Source organism: Amphibalanus amphitrite, unplaced genomic scaffold (assembly GCF_019059575.1).
Source record: "Amphibalanus amphitrite isolate SeventyFive unplaced genomic scaffold, NRLGWU_Aamphi_draft 000015F_arrow, whole genome shotgun sequence".
NCBI lineage: Eukaryota > Metazoa > Arthropoda > Thecostraca > Balanomorpha > Balanidae > Amphibalanus > Amphibalanus amphitrite.
Window position 1 is genome coordinate 1,782,561 of NW_024881511.1, and position 20,450 is coordinate 1,803,010.

General features: G+C 49.5%; 3 protein-coding genes across 22 annotated transcripts; 1 reads left to right on the top strand and 2 right to left on the bottom strand.

The window, feature by feature from the left end:
• Positions 1–404: 404 nt before the first annotated feature.
• On the bottom strand, positions 405–3,773 carry LOC122386137 (ropporin-1-like protein). 7 transcript variants are annotated; one of them, XM_043375076.1, is made up of 5 exons: positions 3,760–3,773; positions 2,543–2,828; positions 1,721–1,885; positions 1,346–1,471; positions 405–1,221 (listed from the first exon to the last, which is right to left on the bottom strand). In XM_043375076.1, the coding sequence occupies exons 2-5, from the start codon at positions 2,795–2,797 to the stop codon at positions 1,105–1,107; spliced, it is 663 nt and encodes a 220-aa protein (XP_043231011.1). In that variant the 5' UTR covers positions 2,798–2,828; positions 3,760–3,773; the 3' UTR covers positions 405–1,104. The 7 variants fall into 7 exon arrangements, with proteins under 7 accessions (XP_043231011.1, XP_043230964.1, XP_043230985.1 ...); XM_043375029.1 differs by having other exon boundaries at positions 3,671–3,773; XM_043375050.1 differs by having other exon boundaries at positions 3,681–3,765.
• Positions 3,774–3,811: 38 nt separating this feature from the next.
• On the top strand, positions 3,812–14,949 carry LOC122386161 (protein kinase C and casein kinase substrate in neurons protein 2-like). 12 transcript variants are annotated; one of them, XM_043375104.1, is made up of 11 exons: positions 3,812–3,834; positions 6,689–6,916; positions 7,369–7,517; positions 9,977–10,060; positions 10,626–10,730; positions 10,917–11,143; positions 11,526–11,646; positions 12,006–12,122; positions 12,974–13,104; positions 13,442–13,587; positions 13,915–14,949. In XM_043375104.1, exons 2-11 carry the CDS (start codon positions 6,703–6,705, stop codon positions 14,019–14,021), a joined length of 1,401 nt encoding a protein of 466 aa, XP_043231039.1. In that variant the 5' UTR covers positions 3,812–3,834; positions 6,689–6,702; the 3' UTR covers positions 14,022–14,949. The 12 variants fall into 12 exon arrangements, with proteins under 12 accessions (XP_043231039.1, XP_043231071.1, XP_043231062.1 ...); XM_043375136.1 differs by lacking the exon at positions 3,812–3,834 and adding an exon at positions 3,977–4,024; XM_043375127.1 differs by lacking the exon at positions 3,812–3,834 and adding an exon at positions 3,978–4,028.
• LOC122386213 lies at positions 13,211–20,377 on the bottom strand. Of its 3 annotated transcripts, none has more exons than XR_006257351.1 (2): positions 20,347–20,377; positions 13,211–15,712 (listed from the first exon to the last, which is right to left on the bottom strand). XR_006257351.1 is itself a non-coding variant. In XM_043375202.1 (2 exons), the coding sequence occupies exon 1, from the start codon at positions 17,940–17,942 to the stop codon at positions 16,878–16,880; it is 1,065 nt and encodes a 354-aa protein (XP_043231137.1). In that variant the 5' UTR covers positions 17,943–17,970; the 3' UTR covers positions 14,888–15,712; positions 15,842–16,877. The 3 variants fall into 3 exon arrangements, 1 of the variants encoding a protein (XP_043231137.1); XR_006257352.1 differs by having other exon boundaries at positions 14,888–15,712; positions 20,229–20,355; XM_043375202.1 differs by lacking the exon at positions 20,347–20,377 and adding an exon at positions 15,842–17,970 and having other exon boundaries at positions 14,888–15,712.
• Between the last annotated feature and the right edge of the window lie 73 nt (positions 20,378–20,450).

Sequence of the window (20,450 nt, forward strand, 5' to 3'; positions counted from 1 at the left end):
ATTTTAATAGGCTACGGTACACGTCGCAGCCTTCTCTCACCTGATTCCGAGCCCGCCGCGCCGCTCCTGGCTCCTCACACAGCGTTCCGTGCCGGTCACACCGCCGGCAGCGGCCCGGGTCGGGGCTTCAGACAGGGCGCCGGCGCGCGAACACAAGGCCCGGACCGCGCTCTCCACTCGGGGCTTCCGGCTGATCTCGTTAGCTGGGTGTGGGCGGCGCAGTTCCACGGGCGTGTACTGCCCCTCCCCAACACACACAGAGGGTGTGGGTACTGGGTATACAAGGGTCGGCTAGTACCGCCTCCTAAGGCAGGAGAAGCGACATGGGTCCAAGCGTGCCCCACAACTTTCAACGATTGATGTGTCATTATTTTAAATTCACTGACAACTTTAAAGACATAATATGGCTCTAGTGGACTTTTATTGTGGTCATAATATAATATTACACGGTAATGATAAATAAACGTTCATGTGCGCAGCCAGGCAACACCAATGACTAGATTTTTTACAAACTCAGGTACGGTAAATATAAGAAATAACGCGATTCGCTCTGTGCATGACACTTGAATGTTTAAAAACCAACAGTGCACAGCCTTTTATATGAATGTAATGGGTAAGGCAGTCTTCAGGGGTCAGGGGAAGACCACAACCAAATTTAAACCGCATCACGACACTCAATACAACAAGTTTGTTACCCGATATCGCTTGACGTTTCAACAAACGACGCATTTTAACGGCAAAACACATTGCTAGCGTGTGGCGCGTGTAGAAAACTGCGACATTTTCTTTGTGTCAATAGACGGATCCGTGTAATACGCCCCGCGTGTTGGCGTGACGAGCAGCGAAAAAGCGATGAGATGTGATAAATGGCTTCACGGTGAGATCACGAAGGGCGAGATCGGCTCTCTAGCGACCGGTGTAGCACACTCAGCTGTGGACGGTCGGTCCTCAGGGCAACTTCTAGAAGTAGCGTGAACGTCGAAGTGGACGGAGTCGAAGGCTTGCTCTAACCCTCTCTTCTGAGGGCGGGCTTGCCGCTAAGCACCACGGTCAGTCGACCGTCTCGGGCTTGAGCGGTACCCCTCCCCACTCTGCTGATGGAACCTAGTGGAGCGGAGGGCAGTCCTGATGCTCAAACTGGCGCGGCATCACCATGCGGCTCGTCTTATCCGACTCCGTCCGCAGGTACTCCAGCACGTTGTTTACGCGAGAATCAGGCACCTGCGAAAACGATTTTTGATTAATCGAGCACTGAAACGCTGAACGAGAAAAAAGCGTGCGTTTAGCTGCTAACAGCTACTATTTGGAGCACCGAATATGCCATAATCAAAGAGCATAAGCTTACCGATCCGTCGGCGGTGGCCAGGTACTTGTAGATGCGCTCGAAGGTGTTGTACGGAATGGCAGCGCTGCCCCCGGCCGGCTCAGCGGTGATTATTTCACATACCATACGCATGGTGCCTGTCAGGTCCTGGCGGTTTCAGGAGGGTAGAAAATTCGCGGTCAGACAGAAGATACACAGGCACGGTCGGGCAGACAGACATGGCCACACAAATAGAGACAGTTGCTCATAGCTCGACACACAATTCGTCATCGCATCTGTTCACTAACGATCACATCACTAACGCCCAACACCGGATTCCAGTATATCCATTTTTCTACCATGTGCACTGTGCAGAAGTACAAGCCCGTTTCAAAATACGGGCGGCTATCAACCCACTTTTTCCAGAGTGCCGGCGGCCAGCGCCAGGAACTGCAGCCAGTCAATTTGTTCTTCGTCGAATCCGCCGGCCAGTAGCAGGTCGTCCAGCGCCTGACGCAGCAGGCACAGCGACTGCCACACGTCACGGATGTCATCCGCCGTCACCGTCTTGCGGTCCTCAAACTGCCCGGGAGGACACGGAGTTACACAAAGGCCTGTCCCGTAGCTCAGTTGGTAGAGCATTGGACTCCCGGTAGTGAGAGCCCGGGTTCGAGACGCTCCGGCGCTCGATATTTGAGACTCCTGACGGGGATGGTCTGCGGTTGGTGGGAGCAGCCGCAGCCAGTTAAAGTCAGTTGAGTGGGACAGGCCGTGTCCGGCTTTGAAGGGCACGTTAAACTTTGGCATCTAAATTCTCCCGTTACCCGGAATTGCGCGATTGGACGGTAGGGGTCGGGGTCTACGCAACAAGCTCTGCTTAGCGTGGGCTCCGGCTCTGTCAATCCGTCCATTCAAACATTCGAGCTAAATTTATAAAAAAAAAAGGACAAACACTGTCACCGTCTTGCGGTCCTCAAACTGCCGAGGAGGACACAGTGTTACAGGGGACGGCAAGCGCGTGGGCCGATAAGCCAAAAGCCATGCAAGGGCACGGACCAATACAGCATCATTTAGGCGGCACATAATGAAACTTATATGGCGTAACACAGGATACAAAACAGCCGGTTGGATTTCATAAGTGCGGTGAGAATTTAACGACGACAGACTAGGAATATTAAAATGACTGATTCACTTGTCAAAATCAAACCATGTTTTTTCACTGTCGTGTGGTGACCGTACCTGACTATGCAGGGCCCGCAGATAGCCCTGTGTGAGGCCATTCATAGTGGCCGGTGGGGGCGGAAACTCGAGTCGCTGCTTCATCGGCGGCCGCTCCCCGTTGGCCAGCGCCAGGAAGTAGGCGGCTGACCAGCGCACCAGGTCGCGTGGCTGGGTGCGAATCGCCGCCTTCGTGTACTGCTTCAGAATGTCCGGAAAGGCCGGCGGTACTTTAATCTGCTGCGAGCAGTACATGGGCTCCGGCAGTGGCGACATTTCGGCTAAGCGCGGTGACGGAGGTATTTAGCTGTAATAAGTCAGAATGTCATAATTTCATGGCAAAAAAGGCAAAACAATCTTCATCTTCAAGCATCTAATAATGATATTCTGTAAATATTTCAGAACTGCATGCTTCAGCTTTCAAAGGCCATTTGAGCTGTCAATTACCCATATGAATATGATTGAGTAAATACACAGTCTCATCATGAAAAGTGATATTGATTGGAATATAAATATCAAAAGCAGAGGAAACCCATTCATCATGAGCAATTCTATGACCATGTGATCAATACAGGCTCGGACATGAGGGGTGTTCACGGGCACCGCACACTGCTGCATGCGGTGTGTGCGGTGCATCCAGCAGGCGTGGGGGTAGGGGATGGGTAGGCGGTTCTGACGTCACAGCTGCGTGCGGTGGACGGTCCGCTGTGGCCAGTCCCGACCGGCCACAGCGAGCGATCGCTGTGTGCGGTGACGGAAGGCTGACGTAGGGACGCAGTGGGCGGAGCTTCGAGGCTGTGTGCAGTCCGACCGCTCACAGGGCCCGTGAACAGGGCCATGGTCTTTGAGAGTACCGTTTCACCCGTTAAATATTATTTTCGATAAAATGAATAACCAAGTGCAACTTTTGACACCAATATCAACATGAAATCTTTCTAATATGCACCAGACTATCAAACCAACCATAAATAATGGAAGTTGAATTTGAAATCAGCTCTCCAGTCCAGTTGTCATTCATCGACTTTCAACGCAAAAACATTTGTGACATCAAAATACTGGTGCTTGTTATATTGGAATAGTCGACCACTACCTAGGATGCCATCCCACTTCTCCAATCATGGAAAAATAACATAATACAGCATCAATCACCACATATCACCACAAAACAACAATCACACACTCGGAATTATTTTGGTATTTTAGACTTTCAATTTTCACGCATTTTTATTGCGTCATACAAACACGAAACCAAATTTGTACAGAGGTGAGCAATTTGGCTAAAAACAGCATATTAGGACTAATTTGACTTCTAAATACACATACTATATCTCAGGCTATGCTTATTTAGAAAAATACTTACCTTTAATAACTAAAAATCGCATTTCGCGAAACGCTCAACAAAAATTTTCTGACGTCATTTATTTTTATATTTCCATTTTTTAAATAAATGTTTTTATCGAGCTTGAACGTGGCTTTTGCTACATTTCTGGCGCGACTGCCTATGTGGGTAGGGCGCTTTTACATGATTTCCAGTAATTTGCCATTTTTCTATATTTTCAGGCTAGTGTAAAAATAATCACTGGCGTTCAGTATGATTTTATAACACCGAAAACACCTGTTGGCTGTTATGTGTGATGTGTGTGATATGTGAGATGTCTGTTCGAGTGTATGTTGCACCAACCATTAACCAAGGCTATCAACTAATAGTGCTTCTTTTCTGTGCAAGACATTGAGCAAAACATTTTGAATTATGCCAATGTGTTCATAAATTTCATATAAATATTTTGATAGTTAGGTAGATGAGCTGAGTCATGCCATAGTCATAAGAATATCAATGATGTGTTCAGATTTAAGAGTTGGTGTAGCCATGTGAATAAGACACATGGGCACTGTTCAAGTGTCTTTGGCTGCCGTGGATCCCTGATTAAAAAGGCTGGGCTTAGTTAACAGCTAGTCAGGCTACACACATATTGCATTTCCTGCTGTCCTGACTCCTGATTGGCCATTAGCTAAGCATCGCCTTTTTACCACGCTAGCATCAGCGGTGGCAGACATTTGAACAGGGCCCTGAACAATTTCTGAGGAAATAGCTCTCATAAATGTATTGTTTTTAGTGTTTCAATTTATTAGATTGAGCTTTAATTCAATGACACAAATATATTATGAATGTTCAACATTATTTCATAAATACTATTTCAGAGTCAGATAGATGCTGCTAGTGTCCACACAGTGCTCGACCTGCACAGAAATCCTAATGATGCCACCTGTTATTTTATCACAGGCAGAGCTTTTCTACCTGGAGCTAGAATACCCTGCCTTCAGAAGGCCCTGGGCAAGGCCTTCTAGTTTGGCTGGAACTCTCTCTGGGAGTTGTTGGGATGATGGGTGGGAAACAATAACTCAATTTTGAGTTATTGAAGTGGGGAGCTAGCTTCTTGGAGGTTGATGTCTTGGACTCTTGTGAGCTAGCTTGTTGGAAGTTGGCATCTTGTCGTCTTAACCCTATTCCTGGCGGGCTCCGCCGGGACAAGAAACTGGCGGGGGGGGGGGCCGATTCGGCCCCCCTTCAGATCTCAAAAACTACACATCGCAGCGACAAACGGTAAACGGCATCGGATACGCACGGTCAAGATCTACAATTTTTACTAAGGTCATTTTCAGGTCAGGTCAAAGATGACGTCACAGGGGTCAAAAAAGTCAAAATGGCGGCGCTAGATATGGAGAGAGTTTTTCTCGAATAACTTTCGAATTAGTCAAGATAGGAACAAACTAAGGGCATCATCGTGATCCTCTCGTCAATCCGCATCGAATGATATATGTTGACCTCGAAAGGTCAAGGTCAAAGGTTGACCTCAGGTCACGTGACCTCGAGGTCATCATGCATATCATTCGATGCGTCTTGACGAGCTGAACACAATGAGACCATCCACGCGTCTGTATCTTGTTCCTGTACGGAGTTATTGGCCAAAAACCTTTGGTGACCTTTGATGACGTCACATGACCTCACAGCTGCCCAACAGCAAAACAGACCTCAAGGTAGTGAAGGTTGATCGTATATGAAGTCATGTATGGTATATGGGGCCATTCCGACCCGTTTTAGTGGTAAAAACAGGGAGCTGATTTTTCCCCCATTGACTTATAATGGGGAGGTCGCGAAACTGACCTGACCTTAGGTCACGGATATCAAAATTCCGAGATATACAAATTGCACATACTGGTACCCTAACTAAAGCCTGAAGAGAAGAAATTGATCGGTCAAAAACTCTAGCTCTGGCGTGATTGCAAACTTTTCTGAGGTAGGGTCACCAAACCGCCTCTGGTGACCTGACCTGAGGTCAGATCAACTCAAAATTTTCAGACATGTTGCGTAGAAGCCTTTTAGGAAAAGTCAGAAAATTTGAGCTTCCTAGCTCAACGCGTTTGGGAGAAATAACCAAAAAACCTCAGGGGGGGGGGGGGCTCCTGAGGCCCCCCACGCCAGGAATAGGGTTAAGATAGGAAGTTTTCATAACATCATGCCTTCATTTTACAAGTGTTAGGCAGCAGGAGCCAGCAAGGCTGAAAGGGATGCACTAAACAGTGAACAGCTTTTCAGTTACCATCATAATTTGAGCCATTTAATTGCAAGCTTTTGATGGGTTTAAGCTTTTGCAATGTCATAAATTGTATCCCATTTGGTGGCTTTTGGCTGGCTGCAATTTTCTTGGTGTCACTGATTGATTACCTTGATGTTTTGACTCTTAGGTAGTGATTGATTACCACCATTTCAGAAATGCAAATTAATAGATTATCCCTGTCTAGTGCTTACTATTTTTCTCATTTCAAGTAATCAGACCCAGAACAACTTGATAAGTGACCTGTTAATATGCCTTAATTTAAATATCCCTGCTTTGTGCTGATTTAATAAGAAATGTTTGTTAGTGCTCAGCTGGAAGACTTTGGTTTTGGCTAGTTTGTTAATGCATAAAGAGACTAAACAATATCTGCCCTTGCTGTCATTAGCCCTTATGCACTCACATGTCCTCTAAACTAGGCGACAATTGCTCAGTTCATGGCACTCAGATGGGATACAATATTGCCTTCTTTTTTTGCATGCCTATTTTAGAATGTCCAGGGTCTTTCCCAACAGCGTTCAAATGTAATTATCATGTTTTGCGTTTTCCTCAGGAAACAGTCTCAAGATGTCTGTGAACAGTGAAGAGAATGCATTCGCCCCCGGCTCTGACTCGTTTTGGGAGCCCCACAATTACAAACGGACGTGCAAACGGATCGAAGATGGTCATAAACTCTGTGATGACATGATGAAGCTTATCGTCGAACGTGGCGAAATCGAGAAAAGCTATGCCAAGAGTCTCAAAGCATGGAGTAAAAAATGGAATGAACTTATTGAAAAAGGTAATTTAAGTCATCATGAGACTTCTGACTTAGATGTCGCATGTTTGGTAGTTTGGATGCTGTTTCCGCTCTCTGAGATTCGTTTTAGGAGTCGGGTTGCCATGACCCACCACCGTTAAGTGGTGATTGATTGGTCCATTAAATTCTGGTATGTTGAGAAGTGGTTGAACCTTGAGCAGCTCGTGTTTCAGTTGGTTGGAACTCTAAACCATGGTTAGCACCGTGGGACCGTAAATGCGTGGAGCATTTGATCGCCGCTTTCAACGGGCCTCGTGTACGGTGTCGACTGTGGAATGACACCAAGTTCTGAACATCGAGGATGATGTTACCGAGATATCCGGAATAATATGCATGGTATAGGCGTTACATACTGGCTCGGGGTTTATGAGTTTATGAGTATGGTGTCACTGTTACCGACGTATCCGCAGTAACACTCACACTGTTGCGCACAGGCCCAGAATACGGCACTGCCGAGGCTGCGTGGAAGAGTGTTTTGGTGGAGGCCGACCAGCGCTGCGAGCTGCACCTCAAGGTTCGCGACAACCTGATGAACGACGTGCACACTAAGGTCAAACAGTGGCAAAAGGACAACTTTCACAAGGTGAGCGAGACGGCTTTGTGAGTCATCTTTCACCTACCACGCAGCTCCTCCTTTGTGTTGCTTCATACGAGTCTCAAGAAACACTTCACTCTGTGTTCCAGGCGGCTTGTCTAGATCAACTGCGAGCCTGTCTTTGCTGATTCTATGGATGACGTCGAAGTTTCTATGCTTGTGCCTGTTATGAATGCATAATATTTCGTTTTAATGACACATTAACGTAATTCGTATTTGATGAATCATGTTTGCCTGTATTTGTCGCGCTATTCATAGCAATAATCAATATCCATTCATTTTGTACTTGTTTTATGAAAGCATCCTAAATGACGTGGCGCCGTATTTCTCTCGTCTACATCGTGCATGTGTAGTATAGGCCGTCTCGTCATGTTTCTCTCGTGCTGTGCTTTCGTCCTCTTACCGTGCATCGTTGTTTTCAAGCCGCGAGCGCCGCTGATGCTGGTGCCGGTAGGTGCCCCCCCCCCCCCGTGCCGCCCATTCGTCCCTCCCCCCTGGCCGCCCCACCCCTCCTCTCTCCCTCCGTCGTGCAGCCCAGCGCACCTCCCCAGCCGGGTCGGTGCGGTGTGCCCGCAGGCCACTGCGCAATCTGCGCCATACGCTGTTACTGTTGACATTCGATAGTCGACAACTCTGTGTGAAACGCACACAGTCGTTTTGAAGTCGGTCTGTTGCTCTCCAACTTGTCATAAACCAGGATTGACTTAGACCACATATTCTTTGAACAATTAACTTTTATCGAAAAGTTGAAAATAAATCATTATTTACCACTCCGACGGTAGTTCTGCTTCCCGAAAAGGTCGATGCCTGAAGTGGTCTCGATTCCTAGCTCTGCACTGGCTATGCTCTTCTCACAACATCGGGGGAGGGGAGGGGGATTCTTGATTTCCAACCGGATCGTGGAGCGTCGGGTTGGCCGAGCTTTTGGTAGTCAAGTCACCACCGTCTGGGATTTTTCAGTCTTGACGGCTGTCCTTATAAATATAACGAGCATGCACACGCACGCCCTCATCCACATGCACGCACTCACTCTTCCCCCACACATAAACAGAGCGGCTGCTCGCCGGCCTCCCGCAGTTAGTGGGCTGCCCTGGGTTATGTTATCCGTCACTTTAGCGTGCTGACGGGAACTGACGACGGACGGGGCCGGCACGGCGGGTCACCACCGATGTAATGCGGGTCACCGCCTGCAGCGCCGAACTGAGGGCCCCGCCGCACCGCTGCTGCGTCATTGTGTCACTCGGAAGTGTAAACTGGGGCCGCAGTGATGCATAGTTTGATTGTTTGTACGATGTTGCGATAATAAATAAAGTGTTCTTTTTAACCCGGCAGTTGCTGGGGTATTTCGCCACCCACCGTTTGCTGGGGGGGGGGGGGGGGGCGTTAAACGCCCCCAGCCGATATCTCGAGAACCAATAGGCGCAGCGAAACGCACGAGGCGGCAAACGAAAGAGCGCAATGAGACGCTTCAGATGAGTACTTTAAAGTTGAATTTTGAGGTCACAGGTCGGGTCAAGGTCAGGTCAAACACCTGAAATCGGGCTTTCAGTAGCATGGACTTCAGGACTTCGCAATGGGCGCCTCTCGCCATAAACTCTGTCAAAACGGTGCACAATCCATCTTATAAGGCCTACAAGAGTATCAGCTTCATATAGGGGTCAGCCAAGCATAGGTCAGGGTCAAGGTCAGGTCAACCGGGTAGGCACATATCCCCGAAAATCAAAACTGATATTCGCAGCCTGTGACACATGTTTTATAGGTAATTTGGGGCGTAGAACACGATGGTGACATTCATTTTATCATATGTGTACGTGTTTGGCTTAAAAAGTTCAATTTAAGAAATTCATGTATCATGGTCGTAAAGTCACGAAAAATTGCCAAGATTCAGTTCAAGATTTTGGAAAATGCGGAACGATAATCAATAATCGAAGATAGCCATTTGATTGATCATGGTATTGGCAGTCTAATGGCATTTACGGCATGTCTGTATATCTATTCTGTGATTTTATATGATTTTTTGAACATATGCCGTTTTTGGTCGAAAACTCAGAAATCATGACGTCACTAAAACCTCGATATCCCAAAAAAATTTCCGACCGATTTTTTTGAAACTTCGTCAAAATAAACTTCAATCAATTCCCTACAGGTACCCAAAATTTGGCGCGCCTGCGGCGCGCCGTTTTTATGCTATGGCCCGGCGAAAAAAGTGGGGGCGTTTAACGCCCCCCCCCCCCCCCCCCCCCCAGCAACTCGCGGGTTAAAGGTTTCGATATGAATCTAGCTTGTGCGATGTATCTTGTTCACTTCACATCGCATAAAATAATAGATATCGATAAACGCATGTATCAATAGATCGAGATATCACAAACTAATAAACGAAACTAGCGGAGTTTTTAATGCATAGGATTGATACGGGTATTGATGTAAGTTTTGTTTTTGTGTTTCAGACGATGATACACTTCAAGGAAAAGAAGGAGTTTGATGACGCATTCCGAAAAGCACAAAAGCCCTGGGCGAAACTCCTTGTCAAGGTAAGTGATCGCAGCGCGAATATGACGAATGACACAACTACGTTACAATATGTTCCGTGTCGCTGTTTGTTTATCATTGGATATCAGAGGCGAATATGGTAGGTACTGCGTGCGCACCCCGGTTTGCCAGAGCGGCATTGGACGGCCGCTGTAAGCAGTCTCCCGTTACGAAAACGACCTACCCAGCTCCCTGTGCTGACAGCGGTACCTTGTCGCAGTCAGGCCATGGCCCTATCTTACGGTCACCTGGCCAAGTTCCCAGCGCCCCGCCGGGACTCAGGGTCAGCCCGGTGTTACCGACGTGTGAACGTACAGAAGGTTGAGTCAGGCCCGGTATGAGTCAGCGATACACAGCTCACATACGCCACTTGACATTATCACACTCACGGGCACTGAATCAAACTGTGTTTTATGTTAATCAGCATATGAGTAATAAGTAGGATGCACGAATTTACATAGCGTGCGAACATGAAAACTAACTCGTATTTCTATATGGCCCGAACAAAATGTTTTGTTTTCGTGACTGCCCGCCTTGACCGCCCTGCCTCTCGTTACTCCTGCACAGGTGAACAAAGCAAAGGCTGAGTACCACGCCGCCTGCAAGGCAGAGAGGACCGCCCAGAATCAGAAACAGAACGCCAGTAGCGACCCGAGCCTCTCTGGAGACGCGGTACGTGCTTGACGCGCGGTACGGATGATGATAGATCTCTGTGCAAGGTGCATGGGTGAGTGCGCGTATTCATAACAGCACTACAATATATTGACTGTGAGCTTAGGCAAACAAATTCATGTGCCACTCAGCTCCCCGTCCATGACAGCTCACAGCCACCTCCCACCACCACCCGTGCTTCCCCAGTTGAAGAAGCTAGCTGACAGGGTGCAGAAGGCCGGAGAGGAGGTGGCCAAAACTAAGGAACGCTACGACAACGCCCTCAAAGACATCTCCGACCAGAACAGCAAGTACATCGAGGACATGACGTACGTCTTCAACAAGTGTCAGGAGCGCGAGGGAGAGCGGCTCACGTTCTTCAAGGAGACCCTGTTCGGCGTACATAAGTGTCTCAACATCGCCAGTGATCCCATGTGAGTTTTAACGTGGGGTAATGTCCGAATCAGGGCGTTTCTGACGGCCTCATACGTTTTAACGAAAAATATGGGATTTTTTTCAGTCCACCCTCTGTAGCAATACTCTATTTTCAGGTATCCATCCTGGCCAATCCTGGCCTCGATAGGTCAAAATTGCTGTGCGGTGTTTCATAAAGACATCTTTGATTTTTTCCAATATTCCTATAAGTTCAATGGTACAAAATCAACTTTGAGCGAATATTTTGTCGTAAGTTATTGGCCGAAAGAGAAGATCAGTAATGTTACGGCACTACACAGATTTTCTCTGATTTCGTCACACAGTCTGACCCAGGATACCACGGAAATGTGTCTCTAACGTCCCTCCGACTCCCTGCGACAGGTTGGCCCAGATCTACCGCGAGTTCGAGCACACAATCGCCAACGCCGACAAGGAGAAGGACCTGCGCTGGTGGAGCAACAACCACGGCGTCAACATGCCCATGAACTGGCCGGCATTCGAGGTAGGTTCTGTGCCAGGTGACTTGGTCCGTCCCGGCGCGGTCGCTACAGCGCAGTGGCTGCGGGCATGCCGCTAGATTTGGCCAATGCAGTGTGATGCCTGGCTAACGAGCTTTTTTAACGCGTGATGTTTTGTTTGTGGCTGTTTTTAGTTGATATTTTGGGATATTTCAGTTTGACGTGTGTACCCTATAACGGTGAGCTGCCTGCTTTCCTCACCCGGATCGTGTGCGTGTTTTTAAGTTGTGATTGCCGCCGATTGCATCTGCCACCCAAACCCCAGGCGGGTCGGGCCGAGCATGTGGAACCACTGGGGAAGCCGGTCGGTGCCGCTCTCAGTTCTGGCCTGACCCCGTTGCAGGACTATTCGGAGGAGTTCCGCGACATTGCGGGCCGCAGCCGGCGCGCCGGTCGCCCTGCGGACGCTGACGGTACCATCACTCTCATCAACCAGCGACTGGTCACCGACGACCTGCCCGTATGTATCGGTTCACCACTTCGGGTTATCGACGGTGGTGCGACTATAGCGACTATGGTCGAAAGATAGACGTATGGGTAGAGAATAGGCGCAAAGACCCAATTACAACCCACATCCACTTTTTATGATGTGTGACGCTAAGGATACGGGGTGAAACGCGGCGACGTCCTCTATCCTGAACGACGATGCTCTAGGTTGCTTAGTGATCCTTCGGTGTCCCGGGCTCCAGGGGGGATTGTGGTGACGACGGCTCCCTCTCTAAGTTCCTACCATCCGTTTCTCCGGTCAGAGTGGCATCGTGCTATATCCCCTGTTGGATTGCGTAGACCGTAAATGGGAGTGCTGGTAACATTAAAGTAAGAGTAAGACAAGCATGAAAACACACGCATTTCGGCTGTTGGTGGGTCATTCAAAGTTGGTGCCGAGGCGGTGTCACAGCGTAAGATGGTGAGTGCTCGAAAGATTCAGTCATTCACTGTCTGATGGCATTGGAGCGACGATCGCGTAGGTTTGTTCAGTCGCAATCGGTAAGGAAAGCTGCCAATGAGGCGGAAAGCATGACGCGCAATGCATGTTTGGACAATCGCATGTTTTTACCGCTTGATTATGATAAGTTGATACCTTTTGCAAGTTTAGCGGTGTTGCTTGGATCACCCATCAGTAATAATGTTGTAGATCTTCGAAAGGTGCATTGTGTTAACGCAACCCGTATATCCGTGACGGTTGTCATGTTGCAAATTTACCGACGTATCTCTTTCGGACCGTGTATATCGTTTAGCCACGTCTGTGCGGGCCGGTCGTGGCGGTCGGTACCGCCGGCCCCTCACCACCGTTATCGGTCTCATTCGCAGGAGTATGACGCCGACGCCAAGCCGGGCTCGCGGAAACGGACGCCAGCCGCGCAGCCGGGAGGGGCGGTGGCCGGCCACTCGTCGGGGCAGCAGTCCAACAACGTGTCACCGAACCGCAGCTCACAGCACAGGTAGGTCGAAGGACGGTTCAGAAAGGAGGTCAAATTCGGTCCAACGACTGTTCTGTCCGTGATGCTGCAATATTTGCCTAATGCCTATGCTCTCTCTTACAACAGCCCGCATTGTATTATTGTATTACACATCATGAAGCACTTCTACACAGTTATTTGGCTATTTCGTGCCCCGTTGTCAATATGATTAAACGAATGATGAAAGAAACTTTCACCGCCTTCACGTTAAGATGTTCGCGTCTGATATTCTGACGTGACTACCTATAGATGACGCCCGTCGCTCGCCCACTTTCGATCCCCGCCGGACACCCGTGACCGGTCGGTGACCTGCCCGCAGTAACGGCCACGGGTACGAGGACGGCGGCCACGAGGAGTGGGACGAGTACACCGTGGAGCTGGTGGATAACGGCGAGCCGGGTGTGCCGGTGCGGGCGCTCTACGACTACGACGGCGTGGAGGCAGACGAGCTCTCCTTCAAGGCCGGTAGGTGGCGGGTTCGGCGACCGGCCGGGCCCTCTGCGGAAGACTCGTGTGGGAAATAGTTTTGCTTTTAATCAACATTTGTCGATCGTTTTGTTCTTCCTAGCCAGCAGTCGATATCACGCGGCATATTCTGCTGGATGTAGTTCTTGTTTTCACTATTTTGTTTTCAGACAAATGATGCATATTGCACATAACTCGTTGCTGTGCTTCATGGATCTAATATTTGGATAACTGCTCGCAGATTATTTATCGCTTACGGGCGTGACCCTATCAGCTTGTTGTTGCTAGTCTTGTGTAAACTGACCCGGTCGCACCTGCCCTCCCCAGGCGAGGCCTTCGAGAAGCTGGAGGACGAGGACGAGCAGGGCTGGTGCAAGGGTCGTAAGGACGGCAAGGTGGGCCTCTACCCGGCCAACTACGTACAGCCCGTGTAAGGGTGCTGCCGAGCTGAACATGCTACCCACGCCATGGTAGAGTGTGGGGTCTGTAGGCCAACTACGAACAGCCCGCGTAAGGGCGTGACGGCGGGATGTCGGTCCAGCGCCGCGGCGAGCGGCCGGGCGGACCCAGACGTAGCGGCGCCCGGCGCCCACACACACGGCCCGGACGGCACGCTGTGTACGGTTACAGCGAGTGCCGCTCTAGCCGGAGGTCACAGCGCCGGGCCGGCGCACTGGGACGCGATTCCCGGCCCGGTGCAGATTCTGGCGGCCACATGGTGGCTGGACGACTGACGGCGCCAGCAGCGGCGTCCGCAGCCAATGGCGGCCGCTGCATCTGTTATACAGAATCCCATTGCATCTGATCTTTGGATACTAACGATGATCTGTGTGAGAGCGTACGCTATGCAACTGTGACCGTAGGTTTTGAGCATTTTGTTAGCACAAGTGTCGTGTACGTCGCGCTGTTGTAGAGCTCTAAGCGGTAAATGGGCGGACAGCGGGAATATGGTGCTCTCGTTGGTGTTGCTCATTCTGTGTTTGTGCGCGGGCCCCGTCTGTTGGGTGCCGGGTAAGGTGTGCCATGCCGACGCGCGGCGAGTCGTGGTGATATTCCGGATTGGAGGGGCTGTCCTCGAGCCGCCGGCCCCATGTCAAGTGACTGTTGTGTGGCCTGGTTTGTTGCGCAGTAGGCTCGAGTCGCTGCCAGCCGCTGCTTCTGCTGTTGTTTGAGCGAGCAGAGCGCGCGGCACGGTCGCGGCGGCGCCTCTCTCAGAGCTAGAGCGATATAATGCAGTGAGAGTGAGTCCGACGCCAGAGTCGCACAAGGCTGCTGCGGAAGGACGGTAGGAGCCAGAGGCCAGAGTATTTCATGTAAATATTATGCCAATACAGCAAATAATATAACAGTTGTCGCGAAACACTCTGAAGTCTGAATCACATGTTGTGTTACAGTTCCCCGGCTGAAACAGCAGCTAGAAAGGACGACACCCGTTACGAACCAGTGTCTCCGGGGGCGCTTGTGCCTATGACTGGTCGCACTGAGCTGGGGGCGGGGGTCAGCTCGTCCAACCGTGACCTCACCAAACGGACGGACGGCAACACCATGCTCTTGCAGTCACAACTCGCACCACTGATAAAGTCAAAGGTTCCCAGTTTCGCGCCGCAGCCGGGCGCTGGGCAGAGGAGGCGGCCGCGCGTCCATCCGGCCTCCTCCACCTGCTGGAGGGCCCAGCCAGGCAGCTGTTCCTCTGAGAGACCGCGCAGCTCCCGGGCGCCGCGGCAGCACGAGGGCGTCTGGAGCGCGCCCGTCTGCTCCGAGCTGAACAGGCACTGCCGACAGCCGCGACAGCGGTACACCACTGGCGCGGAGACGGGGTCCATGACCTGTGGGCCGGACTCCCAGCCGAGATGGCCGGCTGTCTGACCGATTAGGTAGACCGTCAGAGACTGACAGCGTGTTCCAGCGGTTCGTAGGGCAATAATGGTCGGCAATGATGGTCGGACGGCTTACGGAGAGGATTGAGCAGTTAGTCACCTGTTCAGCTTATGATCACTGATGATTGAGAGACGACACAGTGTCTGCAATCTCCACTTGCTGGTATTGCCAGTAAATCTTCAGAGTAACATTCCAAACTTAAGTTTGTAGAATCTTTAAATTGAAGTCAAAATATAACTACTTTAACCTGGAAAGAAGAGTGGGTATGGAAGTTAACCAAGACAATAAACGTCCATACTGATAATGGAATTAATATGTTGCCGTTGGGTCAAAAAGTACAAACTTTTTATCATGCTCTACAATGCAGACCACTCACAGATGCAAAAATATTTTACTGGAATCCCTCTTGAAAGTATAACACTGCATTAAAATATTATTCAATGTTAAAGGTTTGCTAACAATTGCATTGAATAGTAAACACAGTCCAAGGATCCAATATTTGCGTACTTCACCACGGTGACCCTGTCATTTTTAAGGTATCAGGACTGAAGACAGCACAGGAATTACGGAATAAACCACGGTATATAAGAACTGACTAGACACTGACATGACATATTAACAGTGCATATCACTATGCTCAGTCTGTTCCGTTTCAAGCTTGCAGCCGAAGAGCCCTGCTGAAAGCAGTGCGTGATTTCTGTATATACAGCTCTTACATATTAAGACGCAAATTATTGAGCGGAGGAGCGATCTGCCGAAGAAACTCCGACTGCAAGCTTTACATGGAACAGATACAGACAAGCTTTACATTGTAACTTTGAAGTAAAGATGCATAATTGATGATACACATGGAACAGCAACAATGATAATTTAGCACAAAGTTGAGGCGCCATACGCGGTGGTGTTCTTTCTAGGAAAACCTTAACAAACCTAACCTAACCTAACCTAACCTAACCTACCCTACAACCTACAAACCTACAGCGCCTCTCCTCGGTTGGAAAACCTTCGTGTGACGTCTGCTCTACTAATGCCCAAAGTTATATCAATCCAAGCCCGAATGAGGAATTAGATATCAATATCAACATAAATGACAAAAGTCCAACAAGAGAAACAACCACAACATACCTATCATAGCATGGTTTATGGCAGAATATCTGTACCGTGAAAAAATGGCAAAAGTCAAGTGAATTGCCCAAGGCCATATTGATATGAATTGGCTACTTCTGAAATAACCATATTCAAAAATATTTTCCGCATTCACTCCCTCCAAATACTCCAAGCCCACAACACGAGGGCATTCAATTCGCTTGTGTAATCACCTTACCTTACCTTACCTTAATATGATCGGAATTTTGAGGCCACTTGGCCTGTAGGGAACCGCTCTCATCGAGCTCGTATCAGGTGGGACCTTTCTAACTCCTATCAGGTATCAGGTACCTGATGTTTGCCCAGTGGGCGTCCAGTCTTGATTTGAATTGATCGACTGAGGCAGCGCCGACGACCGTTGGGGGTAAACTGTTCCAGTCATTGACGACCCTCACGCTAAACGATTGTCTTCTTGGCCTGGTTTCCGCTCTGGGCTTCTGGACTTTCATCGAGTGGCCTCGGGTACGATTGTCAGTGGCAGCCGCAAAGAAATCCTCAGGAGACAGGTCGACCCCTCCATGAAACAGCTGATACATTTGGATCATGTCACCTCGTCGTCGGCGGTAGAACAATGAAGGCAGCTTTAGCACTCGTAGACGTTCTTCGTAGGGGAGGTGTCTGATGGAAGCTACCAGGCGTGTTGCTCTCCTTTGGACTTTTTCAATCAGGAGTTGGTCGGCCCGATTGAACGGGCCCCATGCCAAGTTTCCGTACTCTAAATGTGGGCGCACCAGAGTCTTGTATAGCAGTGGGAGTGTGAATTCGTCGATAAGTTCGAAGGAGCGCCTGATGACTGCCAAGATCTGATTGGCCTTCGCAGCAGCAGTGGTGGCTTGTTTGCGAAACTTTAGCAAGGAGTCGATATGGACACCGAGGTCGTGCTCTGTTTCCACCGCCTCTAGGTCGACTTCTCGCATGGTGTACTTGATCCGGGGGTTGTTATTCCCCAGGTGCAGGATCTTGCACTTGCCTTCGTTGAATGGGAGTTGCCACCGGTCAGACCATGTCACTAGGGCATCAATGTCGCCTTGAAGAGTTGTCGCCGCCGTTGTGTCTCGCACCTGCTGTGGGGACGATGGTCGGGCAGAGTGGTATCTGACATCTCTGAAGTGAGAGACAGCCACCTCTCCCTCCTCGTCAACCTCAGGTAGGGCACCACTAGTGTTCCGACTCTGTTCATCAATCGACAGCTGGGTGTGTTCAGTGGAGTGGTCTCTGCCAGCCCTTTGTTGAGCGACAGCCAGCCCCACAACCTCAGCGTCTTCTGAATGGGAGTCTCTGTCATGCCGCTTGGATACGTTTCGGTAGAGCTTCGTGTCGTCAGCGAACATCTTCACAGAGCAGTCGACCACAGAAGGAATATCATCTACAAACAACAGAAACAAGAGGGGCCCCAGAACTGAGCCCTGAGGAACCCCACTTCTGACGACCGTTGAGTCTGAGTGGCTTCCGTTTACGACGACTTCTTGTTTACGACCAGTTAGGAATGCCTCGATCCACTGGAGAAGTTGGCCTGAGATCCCGAAAAACCTCAATTTCTTCAAGAGTCGGCTGTGTGGGACAGAGTCAAACGCTTTACGAAAGTCTAAATATGCCACGTCGACGGAATCACCCTGCTCGAGCATCGTGGTCCAGTCGTCTAGTACCTCCAGGAGTTGAGTGCTGCAGGACCTTCGGGGACGGAAACCGTGCTGGTGCCTGGACAGTTGGCCAGTGGAGGCGAGGAACTCAACGATGGCATCGCGCACCAGAGACTCCATGATCTTACATGGGATGGACGTTAGGCTGATTGGTCGGTAGTTTTCTGGGATACTCCTGCTACCCTTCTTGTGTATCGGAACCACTGACGCTGATTTCCATATTGTTGGGATAGTTCCTTTTTCTAGAGATTCACCGTACAATGACGACAGTGGGCCGGCTAGAACCGCGGAGGCAAGCTGTAGCAGTTTTGGGTGCAAACCGTCAGGTCCAGGGGCAGCATCTGTCTTTAAGTGAGCAAGTTTTTGTCGTACCGCTTCAGCTGTAATGGAGACAGTCTCAATTGGCGAGCCGGTGTAGTGGTTACTTGGTTCCGGTATGTGAGATTTGTCTTCATCAGTGAAAACACTGCTGAAGAAGGAGTTCAAGAGCTGGGCTTTGCCCTTGTCATCACTCACTGTGGCTCCGGAAGCATCTACAAGGTTGTCCAGTCCAGCCTTCGTCTTCAATCTTGAGTTGGAATATCGCCAAAATACCTTCGGATTGGTTCTGATGTTTTTAGCAAGTTCCTCCTCCAGGTCCCTCCTGAGCCTTCGGGTCAAGGCCCGCAGCTGGTTCCTACAGCGGGTGTATCTGCTGTAGTCCAGGATGTCTTTGGTTTGGGAGTAGATCGCCCAGAGTCTCTCCTTCTCCTTTTTCAGTCGTAGGGCTCGGCCATTGATATAGATGTTCTTGCGGCTGTTCTTTCTCTTGCTTGTTGGGAAACACTCTCTGGCACTTGTTTTGATGCAATTCATGATGAACTGGTACTTCTCCTCGAGCGTGAGATTAGCCGTAGAGTCCCAGTCGGTGTCGTGAAGCTTTTTTAAGAACTTGTCTGGTTTCCCTTTAACCCTCGCCCGCACATGGGGGGGTGGTGGTTGCCACCCCCCCCCAGGCAGTCTTTCTGCTCTGCACTCAACATTTTTAAAGCTAGAAGGCTGATTTTTTGTATAGCTGCTCGTCTATTCTTTCTTGATGTCCACAGAAAATTTCAAGTTTCTGTGATTTTTGGTTTCGGAGATATGACCTTGTTTTTCAGGTCATGTCATGACCCAAATGGCCAATTCTCAACATTTTGCGTTTGCCATGGGCCTTGTGAGCTTTTGACACCCTGATTTCGGCCTTTTTTGCCAGTCTTACCTCCCACCTATCATGGAACATGTTGTTCGACGATGTACAGGGGTCAAGGTCAGGGTCAAGGTCAACCTAGGTCATCTAAGATAATTGCGTTTTAGGCAAGCTGAATTTACTTTTTGTGAAGTTTTTTGACTGCATTTTTTGGTAAAAGCTTCTCAGATCATGATTTCATGTGATATGAACCCAAAAACAATCGGTGCACACATCAGTATACACACAGACACACACAGACATACAAACACATATCATTGACCTTGACCTAACTTGACCTGAAATGACCTCAGCACCAAAATTCTGGTCGGATAGTGTGACAAAGAGGTTCTAGCTGGCTTGGCACCAGAAAACAGCATCGTCATCGGTATTTGATAAGCAGCGCACTTGATATCCAACGGTGACCCAAAACAGCAACATTTTTTAGTTTGACCTGACCTGGAAGGTCAATGACTGACCTGAGAAGGTAAAACTGGGCATCATTGGATTCGTCTCTTCCCAAAGAATCTTTTTGGTCTTTACTGCTAAGCTCTATCTCCAACAGGAACGAAATGGCGCGGGGGGGGGTGGCAACCACCCCCCCCCCCCATGTGCGTTCTAGGATGGGAAAATGGCATGTGCGGGCGAGGGTTAAAGTAGTTTGGGTGGAATGTGGGAGCTACTTGCTTGCAAGTGTAACAACACAGGTCAAATTGCAAGATAACATGGTCGCTTTTGCCAAGCCCAGCTTCATGGAGAATGTCTTGTACCATCCCTTCCTCGTTTGTCAAAACAAGATCCAATATGTGTGGAGTCTCGCCTGGGCGGAAACGTGTAGGTTGGAAGACCTGCTGCTTCAGAAAGCAGTCATCCAGAGTCTCCAGGAACCTGTGCGAGATATCCATGGGTGGGGCTGGGGAGAAACTGCTCTCCCAGTCGATCTGAGGCATGTTCATCACATGACATCTATTTCACGATTTACCCTAAAAAAG